This window comes from Protopterus annectens, chromosome 2.part1 (assembly GCF_019279795.1).
Source record: "Protopterus annectens isolate FY-2018-M chromosome 2.part1, PAN1.0, whole genome shotgun sequence".
Lineage (NCBI taxonomy): Eukaryota > Metazoa > Chordata > Ceratodontiformes > Protopteridae > Protopterus > Protopterus annectens.
The window spans coordinates 655,387,167-655,399,455 of NC_056729.1; the positions used below are offsets into that span (position 1 = coordinate 655,387,167).

Below are 12,289 nucleotides of genomic sequence, written 5' to 3' on the forward strand. Positions count from 1 at the left end.
TTATCACTCATGGAAAATCTTTGCAGTTGTGTCTCTGAATTAGAAGGGATTACTGTGAGGGTCTGGTTGCTTATGGTAAGGCTTACCATTTGCAGTAACTGTTTCTGCGCTCCAGACTGTTTCAAAATGTATCAGTCTTAGAATGCCTTTGTTATGTGTGACTAAGGGGAGATTTTGACTGCTGTAGCTGATGGCTAATGGGAAATTTGTCTATTTCCTGAGTTACCTATATCCAACTCTACATAGCTTTGGGTGTGATGGTACAAGTCCTGACTGACAAGTCTGTCTCCTCTGAAGTGCTAGTCTTTCTAACTACACAAAATAAACATATAAATAAATATACACATACTTCAGTAGGTTAACTGAACCTCATCTTTAAAACATGAAACGTAAATGAATACATGCAGTCCACATTTCTACCACAAATACACAATTAAAGGTGGTATCAATCATCACAGTACATTAAATGTAAGCAATGCAACTGAAACATGATAGGCTGCTGTTTCACTTGGATTAAAGACAGATTTTTAGTAATGTATACCTTGTTCATACTGCACAAATGCTGTGTTACCATTCTAATCAATGCCTAAACAAAAGTATTGGGGCTACTAACTCCCATTCCACCCACTTTGATAAAAAAAATCCTGTTGGGATGAATACGTTATTAAAATAAAGTAAACATAAGATAGGGTTTGGCATAATGGTTAAAGTGTTTACCTCATGAAGACAAAAATACAGCATTTGATTCCGATCTCTGGTTATTGGCTAAGCTTGTAATAGTCTGTACACCAATAGCCTAACATTTACTTCTGAACCTATAGAATGTTCAACCCTCTCAACCTGCTATCAAAAGTTTCAGTTGTAAAACAGAAAATACATGTTCATATGCCTTTATAAGGTGCACTAAGAGGCATGAAATGTAACTTTCCAGCATGGATGTATGAAAAACAACATTCTGTGCACCTATGTGGAAGTTAAGGGGGTGGTTACACCTTATCATTTCAGTATGTGTTACTTACACGGGTGCAGTATAGTTACTAATAGCAACTTTGGTACTCTAATTATAATGGTGCTTAATTTTATTTTAATATTTACTATTGTTACCTTTTAATAATTCAGACACTGTTGCTGAAGGATATACAAATTATGTATTCTCATGACATTGGTAATGTAAATGTTTTTATTGGTATATAATATCATATAACAATATTTATGTCATGTTGTCAATGGAAATACAAAAGAAGTATTCCTGTTACATCAGTAACATAAATGCACAATAACTGTTTGGCTTACACAGTGTCTGTGAGGGAAAGCAATAATTAAGTGTTCAAATGTAGTACCTGTAAGTGTAAAAGGTTGTTGTTAAGTAGCAAAGATATGGAGTTAAGGCAGGACTAATGAGCAGGAAAACAACTGATTGGCTCTATAAGGCCCAATTTCATTCCCAACCTGTTACAGTAGTAGCATACTTGAGTTAAAAAAAAAAAAAAACACAAGTACAAAAGCTAGTATAACAGTGAGTACATAACAATAGCACACATAACAGAAGGAAAGAAATGCAGTGGACCCAGTTACAGCAAGATCAGCAAAAAATAAAACAAAATTAAATAAATACCACTGCACAACAGTGTGCAAGACTCAAAATATTATTAACTGAGGTAGCTTATCAGGATATGCCACAAAAACAGCTATATACTGCAGCTGGAGCCAAAGGTTGACTTTAAATGTGTAAGAGGTGTCATCACTCTTGAGAAAAAAAAAAACACAGAGCAGGCCATTTCACATTTTGGTAAAAAAAATAGCTTTTGACAAAGCACCTCTGTCTAAAAACTGGCAGGTAGTACTCAACACTATGAAATCTGGCATCCAAGGGGATCAAGTTATGTGAAGAAATAGTACTTGGCTACTAACAATTCGTAAAAGTGGTACAAAACGTGAGACCAGCAAGTCAATACAATTGTAAATATCTTCACTGAGAACATACCACAGCCCAAAGGATAACACTAAGAGTGGAATGAAAGAAATACAAAGCAGTCCATTTGAATAATACAATGAAGCATAAGAAATATACAGTGCAATGGGTAGGCTTTTTCTGTAATGTGAAACATACAGAGAAAGACAATGTCTTACATGCACTGGTGTGGGGAGGAGGCTTTTGCTTGCTTGAGTAGGAGTGCCAGGTAAACATCTAAAGAATACAGTTGGATACAGTGCTTTTACATACTTGGGTGACCATGCTTGCTAAGGCATAGAAAGAAATGCACTTAATTAGTATATAGGTCCCACAAGTGAAATGTGGCCGGATATGAAGAGGAAGGCTTGCTCAGACCGCAGTGAAAATTCTCAGTGTACATAAAGTACATTCTTAGTGGTATACTGATGGTACAGTGCTTTCTAAATTCACACACACATGCATGCTCAAAAAAAGGACCAAAATGCCTCTCATGATCTGCTCATAAATGGTCAGTTCTCATTTACAATAAATTGCATTCTGAGTTCTTTTCTACACAAAGTGCAAGGGTTGAAATTGTGTGCATAAAAAAACAGTATTTTTCCACTTAGACTATTGTACAGAGTTTTGCTGCTGAAGTGCAGAAAATGGGGTTGCTTGCTTAGATGCTGATCAAGGCTTGCAATCTTATTTATTTAGAGGAAGATCATGTTTATCTGATTAATGTCCAAGTTCCCAAGGTGTCAGAAAATAGTAAAGGGTCTGCATGACCAAATGAAATGCAGCTGAGATCCACATTGCTCAGACGTGGCTTTTTCTTCCATGTTCACAGACAGAAATTCTGTTAGCACAATTAGCCTTTTTATTTATTCCGGCAGGTGCAGACAGGAAATATTCCAGTTGGTCAGAGCTATATACTGCTGAGTTATGGGTGAAGCTCCATACACTCAAACACGTGGAAGACATGAATAAACAAGACTGGGGCCAATTCCTCCACAAACATCAGGTTTCTGGTAGCTCTTAACTATCTTGATTGATCAAAACACATTAGGATGATTTAGGAACAGCTTTCCTCCATGTTCAGCAGCTTGTGCTGAAAACTGTACATTTCAGCATCTGAAGAAATTTATAAGCTATCTCAAACTTTGTCTTCTGCAAGACAATGATGTATTGAGAACATAACGATCAATACATCCAGGCATAGACTCTCCTGTGTTGCTTCCAGATGCCATCAGGATAGCTGTTAAGTTCATCTCCCACTTGATCTCTGCTTATGTTGTACATCCCAAAGGTCAGCCTCACCCATTTCTACTTGATATTTTTTAGGAGCATTGTTCTTGCATTCACAACAGCTTTAAAGGCATCTTCACTGCCAGGAGCAACACATTTATCTGGGTGAAGAAGCACAGCTAGTTTCCGGTAAGCCTTATTGACCTCATCCCTAGTAAAGAGAAAAAAAGAAAAAGAATGAATAGTAAAACTCCTAAGGATTAAAACCTTTATTCAACAAATTTAACCCAGTAACTTTCTAAAAACTAGATTATTGAACACATTGTTAATATTATTCTTGTATTTGACCTAACATCAATTTCATAGAAGGCACAGTATAGAAAGACTTGTGTGTAGTACCACAAGTTGAATCTTAGAAGACGTATTTTGCAGCACCTCCATATTTTGGGACTTCCCTTACTATGGGCATCTGTATTTGGTACTGGGGGTTTTCAACTATCCTAAGCTACACTGCCTATTACATCATCATGACATCCATGCCAGTGGGTCTGAATGGAGAGATGAAAGGTCAGCAAGCAAAGGATAGTAGTAGTGCTGAAACTGAATTCATTCTCAAGTCTTGGTGAGTACCTTCACAAGGTGGACCCTGTTTTCACAAAATCTCACCAAGGCAATACTGATATATAGACTGTATTTATATAGCATATACAATGGACAGAAGTAGATCAAAAACTAAAAAAGACAGCTGGGTGCGTAAGACCCAGGATAAAAAAACTGCCCAATCCTGGTAGGCGCACTGGTGCCAGGACTGGAAAAGAAGACAGTGTAGAATCCTCAAAATACAGAAACATTTCCACAATGGGGCTAGGCCGGGCCCAGGGGGAGGATGTCCCCCCTGTTGTACAAGGAAGTAACAATCCACAAAAACTGATAGGCCAAAGAAGAGCCATAAAGACGATAAAGTGGGCTACTGAGGATAAGAAAGAAATTATGTATTGTTACTATTATGCAAAAAGCCCGGAATTCCAAGACACAAGATATACAAAATGATTGAGAGAGAAATTAGAGGAAAGAAAATTACTTCCGCAAGAACAACTGTCAGAAGCTTCAACTGAAAACTTGTTCATTAATAAAACATATTTGTGAAAAACAGTATATAGATCAAGAAACCTTGATCTGTTTGGAAAAAGAAGCATCCGAGGAAGTGCGAAAATATAAACAACAAAACCAAGATATATTTGAAAAGTATAAAAAAGAAATATGGGCATGGAAAAGAAAGAGAGATTTGATATGGTGCTATATTTATGTAAAGCAGAAATCGAAATTAATGTAAAGAAGGCAGCCCCAAAAATATTTGAAGAGAAATACAGGCAAAGGCATCCGGATCTGAAAAATTTCACAATAAAAAAAATAACATCATAAAGATGGAACACAGAAAAGAAGATTAGTAAAGTAGAAGGTAAAAAAATAGAAGTTGAAGTTATGATGTGCCTGCGAAGTGAAGGATTTGATGTAGAAGATCTACACAGGTTACATCACAGCAGGATGGAGTGAGCCCCCAAAGCAGGGAGAAACAGGAAGATAAGGAAACATTTGAAGAAGAAATATGGACATGGGAAAGAAAAAGAAATTTAATATGGAGTAATATTTATCCAAGGGAGAAAGCAAAACTAACCAATACAAAAAGAGCAGCACCTGCAGATATTTGAAGAGAAATACAGGCAAAGGAATCAGGACATGGAAAACTTTACAATATAAACCATAAGAAGACAAAGAGGAAAAGCAGAAAAGGAGATTAGTAATGGAGAAGTTAAAGAAATAGAAAGTGAGGTTATGGAGTACCTGCAAAGTGAAGAATTTAGCATAGAAAATCTAATTCAGAAAGCACCACAACAGGATAGAGTAATGGATATCCAAATTAAGGGGAAACCAGTGGAACAGGAAGCAATTGGTCAGGTGCCATATGAAGATAATTTGGAGCCTTCCACAGGAAACCAGTATAAACATTCACTTGAAGCTAGACAGCAAGGGAAGGAACAGGAAATTCTGATGCAGTCAGTGTTGAGGAGTGATAGGCCAGTGAGTTCCCATATGACAGAGCAACAGACAGCACAGGATGAAACTGATGAGAATGTGTCACAGGAAGATGCTATAGAACCTTCTATAGAATGCCCACAGGAATTGGAAAACAAGGGATTTGCTCTCATTTTGGAAGAAAATGAGCTATGAGAAGAAGTTCTTGATTTAATAGACATGGACAGATATATCAAGACCAATGAAAGAAATAGACTGCAGAAGGTTAATAAAACCTAAAAAGTCAGATGTCTGATAAAACAAATGAACACAGTAATTAGGACTGTTCATAGAAATCCATGTGATATAACAGAAGTAAACAGGATATATTACTGTGGAGCTAAATTAATAACTGATGAAGTTCTACCACAAGAACACAGGGTAGTGAGGGAAAGGAAGTGGAGAAACCGAACACCATCATGGAAATATCGAAAAGAGAAAATTATAAAGCAATTAAGACAAGAAGTGTCACCGTTAGAAGATTATAGAAGAGGAAACAGATCAACAAAAATATTAAGAAAGATAGATGTGATAAAAGCAATGTGCAATATTAGAACAGACCAGGATCTATCATACACTATTGCAAATAAACTAAAAATTTCAACACAGGTGGAAAAACTTAGAAGTTACAAAGATACATATAAAGGAAAAGGGCAAAATAAGCAATTTATTGATGACCCAAAAAGGTTTTATAGAGAACTGGGAAATAAGGTAAAAGGAATTGAAAGACCACCAAAAAACGAAGAAATAGATACATTTTGGAGAAGTATCTATGAAGATCCTGTGGAACATAACAACGATGCTAAATGAATAGAAGTAAAAGAAAGCAAGAATAAGTTTAAAGGTACAGGATATGAAATCGGATGAAGTAACAGCTAGAGAGATTGAAATAAAATTAAGAAAAGCCTCTAATTGGAAAACCCCATATGCAGTACCTAACTTGTGGTTAAAAGTATTAACATCTTTGCACGAAGATTTAGCCATGAGTAAGAACTATTTAGATGTGCACCCAGAATAGACACCAACCTGGCTAACAACAGGAAAAACAATGCTCCTACTTAAGAGTGAACCTGCAAGCTGCCCTAAAAATTATAGACCAATAACTTGCCTTCTGCCGACGTATAAACTATACACGGGAATTGATGCTAACAGAGTTATAGTCATTTAGAAAAAAAACTCAATTATGACAGTAGAACAAAAGGGCAGTAAAAAAAACGTCATATGGAACAAAGGATCATTTGTTGTTAAATAAAGTCATAGGTGAGAACTGTAAAAAGGGGAAGAATGGCATGGATTGACTACAAAAAAGCATTTGATGATATCCCTCACTCATGGATAAAAGAGTGCTTAAAAATGTATAAGATACACCCCACGCTGATCGACTACATTACAGTGACCATGAAACAGTGGCAGACCACTTTGCAATTAAGTCATGATAAAGGACAAATTGTTATCCCAGGGATAAAAATTCAAAGGGGGATATTCCAGGGTGACTCTGTCACCGTTACTGTTTTGCCTTGCCCTTAATCCATTAAGCTGTTTACTCAACAGCTTAGGCCATGGCTATAATTTGACTCCTAGAAAACAACAAAGTGTAAAGACTTCTCACCGTCTGTTTGTTGATGATTTAAAACTGTATAGCTCATCAGATCAGGAACTGAAAGCACAGCTGCAAGTTGTCAAAACTTTTTCAGATGATATAAGGATGTCATTTGGTCTTGATAAATGTGCAAAAACAACCTTTAAAGCAGGAAAACTGCAATGCCAGGAAAACATCAGTTTGGGACAAGAATGTGATATAAAAGAACTTGAGCAAGAAGGAATGTATAAATATTTGAGAATTGATGAAGGATCAACAATAAAACACAAACAAATGTGAATAAAACTTGGTAAGGAATACTTCAGAAGACTTGAATTAATCCTGAAAACAGCACTGACATCTAGGAACAAAATCCAAGCTATACTTCAGTTGGCTCTTCCTGTCCTAACTTACAGTTTTGGACTGATTGACTGGCCCCAAAAATGTGTTGGACAAATTAGACAGGAAAACTAGAAGGATGCTTCATGCTCACCAAATTATTTATAAAAATCAGTGCATACCAAGATTATATATTCCCCGTTCCAAAGGAGGGATGGGCCTCCTTGAAACTGATTATATGTACAGATCTGCAATTGTGGGAGTGCACACATATCTGCTGACCTCACAAGACCCAAATGTAGTGAAAGTTCTGAAACAAGGAGAATAAGATGACTTCACTGCTTAATCTAATAGCAGCTTATCGGCGTTGAGCAGGAATGGAAATCAAACCAGAAGTAGATAAAAATCAGGCAGCAACTGAATGTGCCGAAAAACAAAAGAAAGAATATAAAGTGAAGGATCAGATGAGAAGGCAAGAAATGTGGAAAAAGCATAAATATAGTTGCAAGTATAGAAAACTTCTGAAAGAACCTCATGTTGATCAGGAATGAACATAGGAATGGTGAAGGAGAGATGAATTCAAACCAAGAGATGAAAGGTTAATATTGGCGGCCCAAGATAGTGGGCTCCATACACGTTGGTTTATAAAGTCTAATGAACATGTGGGAGAAACAGACAAATGTAGGTTTTGTAAAACAATTAGAAACAGTTGCACACCTCATTGCGACATACAAATGGCAGAAGGACTGTATACTGAAAGACATAATAATGTGGCAAGACTGTTGCACTGGGGATTGTGCAAACATTATGGTATTGAAGTGGCTGAAAAACACTGGAAACATGAGCCAGAAAGCATCATAGAAAATGAAGAAGTCTACATCCCATAGGATCATCCATTACCAACAGTTCAAAAGACAGATGCTAGAAAACCGGATATAGTGGTCCAAGAAAAGAAGACAAGAGTAGCATTGATCATTGAAATTGCCACATCCAGTGACTACAGTGTCTTGTGTACAGAGAGACACAAAGTCATAAAGTATCAGGATCTGCAGGCAAAAATGAGAGCAATGTGGAAGAAAGATACCCAGACAGTTCCTATAGTAGTAGGAGCAATGAGTCTTATAAAAAAGAATTTACAGTCATATTTATATATGTTACCAATACATGTAACTCCATAAGAACTGCAGAAGGAGTCATTACTGGCACATTGCAGGTGCTGCGAAGTGCACTACTGGCTGATATCAAAGATTGAAACAATACTAATTTCATGAACTTTAATCGTACTTTGAATTACGAATGGGGTCCACTCCCATCAGGGGTATAGCTAGGATTTTCAAATTTGTACTCACAGCTCTCAAACTGCTACCCCCCTCCCCAGCCAAGCTACAGCCATTCTCGTAATTCATGGTTCACCCTTTTAGCGTCAATGAAGAGGCATTCGCTGTAATGCCTCTTCAGTAATATAATATAGATTCACTCAAACTCGGTTCCTTGAATTGAAAATAAACCTGAAAGTCAGTTCTTTGAAAAATGCAGCATGGTAGTTGGGGTAGAGGATTCATACTTTTATTTTCTGTAACTACGGTACAGGTTTTGAGCTTGAGTAAATTACTAACCACCTGCTACCTCTAACTAGGGTGTTTCATTCACACACACCCCTACCTACCTCTTAGTGCAAGAGATATGGACAAAGCCTAAAATAAACAGGGACATTTATTAAAATGCTCTCGTGAACTTAGAAAGTTGCTAGAATAACAGGATTTGTTAGTATGAGAAAGTTGCTAGAATAACAGGATTTGTGCTAGTATGAATTTTTCTAAAGGACATGAAGTCTGAAACTCAAATGTCTCTCATTATTTAGCAACTTCAGCCTTCAATGATTTTCTAGAAAATCACAAAATTTATGAGGAACAGACAAAAAATATGGGGCAAAAATCTGGACATTCTGCAAAATTTGGACAGTTGAGAGGTATGCTATCTACCTACCTCACACACACACCTCTCAACCTCTTAGAGCAACAAACTCATAAATAAAACTGAGGCAAAGGCCCAAAAATAAGGACTTTTTTTTTAAATATTGCTCTTATAAACTTAGAAAGATAATAGAATAGTAGTAGGTGTTGCATTAGTACGAATTTTCTGAAAGGTATGAAATCTGAAACTCAAATGTCTGCCATTATTTTCTAACTTCAGTCTTTAATGATTTGCCACTAATTTGCCAGAAAACCACAATTTTATGAAAAATGGACCAAAAATGTGATGCAAAAATATAAAATTGCCAGACAATACAGCTGGAAACCTGTCAAAGAAAGGACACCATTTTAATATGAGCACAGTTAACTTGAGCAGCTGACAAAATTAGAGAATCTACATGCATTTCTGAAATAAAAGTAATGTATAGCTCTGACTATTACAGTTATTTATAAAAGTAAACCCTACACGTTTTCTTCCAAAATTGCTATTTTGCGGAGAGATTATTAGGGGGAGAGCAACACTTTGAGCCAAAATTGGGGACAGTTGAGAGGTTTGGATATTCCTAATTCTATAAAGCGATTTATTTGCACATACCTCTCAACCTCTTAATGCAGGAAATCTGGACAAGGCCAAATATATTGGGGGAACATACAAACAGTACTAAAATTGTTCTTGTATAAACTTTAGACAGTTGACAGAATATCAGGTCTTGCTTTAGCATGCATTTTTCTGAAGATTGTGACGTCTGAAATTTAATGTTGGTCATTATTTAGTGACTTCATTCCTAAATGATTTGCCAGAAAAGTTTTATTTTGCATTTTACAGCAAGAACACCAATAAATATCTGCTAAACAAAGCAATGTAGTCTCACAATGAAACTAGACTTAGCATTAAAACTTCTCTGCCCTTGAAACTCACATTCATTGAAACAGCATTAAAACTCACATTCAAAGAAAATACATTTTGCCAGTGGTAGATAAAGATTAACTTTGGGCTGTTTTCAAATCATAGGCTCCTTGCACATGAAACATACATGTGCTCTTTGATACACCTTCCTGATTGTATTAAATTATATTCCTTGTACAATACAGTATAGTTGTTAGAGAGCGTTTTAAATTTATTGATTTTAACATTTTTCCAGTAAACAATGAAACAAAATGCATGCACCAATAATGACAAAAGAGCCCAATTCATAACATTTCCATCATAAAAGTCTACTCAAACTTCTACAGTCCACTAGTATCAGTAAATATGCACAATCTCTGAACTAGTAAAAGCCATCTGCATAATTCCACATTAAAGAAATTTGTAACTAATGAAGAGGCTGCTGCTAGCAAACAACTTTATATTTCATGGTAAAGTGCCTGTTGCCCTTGAGGAATAAATTGCCTATGTTGCATTAAAAACAATGATACGCTAGTAATATTGCAATAGGGAATGGATGGCAAACTGATAACAGGTTCATAGTTACTACTGGATATCTTTGCCAAAACGGAATACAGCATCCACCCCCTTTACAACACAGTACAGTATCAGCAATGCATTTACCTACTGTGAGAGAAGAACCCACAGCCTTCTGCATCAAAAGCAAGTACACTACCTGTTGTGCTATTAACAGTACAAGCAGACTCAGCATAAGCAGCACTAAACTTTAGTTCCCCTGCAGCTCTCAGCTCCTTGTAAAATGTCAACACTCAACTGTATCTCTGAACTTTGCAGCGCAAGAAATCTGGAAAAAGCCAACATTTATTGGGGGGGGGGGACACACATTTTAAACATTGCTTGTATAATTTTGGAAAGTGGCTAGAATAAAATGCTGTGTTATCACCATACATGTCTTGAACCCAGAACCATATGCATTACAGTCAGTGCAACATACCACTATGCTAAATCAGCAGTTTGAAAAATAGGAAGACAAACTTAATGGCTATCATTTAGATAGCTCTCAACCTCTTATCACAAAAAAAAACTGGACAAACAAAGCCAATAATGAGGCAATACAAATACAGTTCTCACTTCACACCTTAGCACAAACAACCTGGACACACAACAAAAACAATAAATGGGGGAAATACAACTTCAGTTCTCAGTTCTCACTTCTCACCATGGCTAACAACCATTAGAAAAACAAATCTGAACAAAGTTCAGAAATGGTGGTGTTTAAGGACTTTAGGCTCTTCTTACCCTGAAGCAAAGTACAGGGTTTGAGCCTGAACATTAGCCAGCAGGTGTATTCTGTGGGGGCATTTTCACACACACCTGCAGCCAGCAGGTGCATTCTGTGGGGGCATTTTCACACACACACACACACACACACACACACACACACACACACACACACACACACACACACACACACACACACACACACACACACACACACACACACACACACACACACACACACACACACACACACACACACACACACACACACTTTACTTCTCCTACCAGTATTTTACCTGATATCTTGTATCCCCATTGATGGTATACTGCTTTTTGCTGTCCTCTGCTCTATATGGGTTTTCTCTTTACCATAGTTGGTATTATTCTTCCAACTGTCCTTGAACTATTTGCCATGTTTGTTATTGTGGCTGTTTTCCCTTTTGACATGGCAGATAAACCTACAAGGTTCAAGAAGTATGCATCTTGTGGCAATAAAATGCCCAATTCAAACAACAGTACCAAGTGTGTTTATTGTTTGGGGGCTTGTCGCTTAGATGAGGGTTATGACATCGGCACTTTCTTTGGACATAGAACAGTGGTCAAACATCAGAACAAACCAGTCCTCAAAGGTCTCATCCCTCCACCTGCTCTGTCTTCTGCTTCTGGTGTGTCACTATCCAGAAAGAAGCTTTCAGACAAGCACAAAGGGGACAAGAGAGATAAACAAAAAGAAAAGGCTAAAAAGTCTAGGAAGTGATTCCCTTGACCACTGTTCTTCCTCAGCTCTCTCTTCAGCTCTAGCAGCTAAGGTATCTAAAGCTTTGGATCCATGTTTTGCATTGGATCCATTTTCCACAACTTCCAGGCCTCCCTTTTATAGGGAACAATGATTTTTTTCCGGAGCTGACATTTTCCATGTGGCATTTCCCATTCTTCCAGGTGGCACCAGTCAAGAGAGCTTCTGGACACCCTTCCTC

General features: G+C 37.1%; 1 protein-coding gene across 1 annotated transcript in view; it reads right to left on the minus strand.

The window, feature by feature from the left end:
- Positions 1 to 353: 353 nt before the first annotated feature.
- Positions 354 to 12,289, minus strand: part of DNAJC27 (DnaJ heat shock protein family (Hsp40) member C27) — a 776,435-nt gene continuing 764,499 nt past the window's right edge. The window contains exon 7 of the mRNA XM_044062395.1: positions 354 to 3,392. Coding sequence (XP_043918330.1) covers positions 3,260 to 3,392 — 133 coding nt within the window. The 3' untranslated portion in view covers positions 354 to 3,259. The remainder of the gene's footprint in view (positions 3,393 to 12,289) is intronic.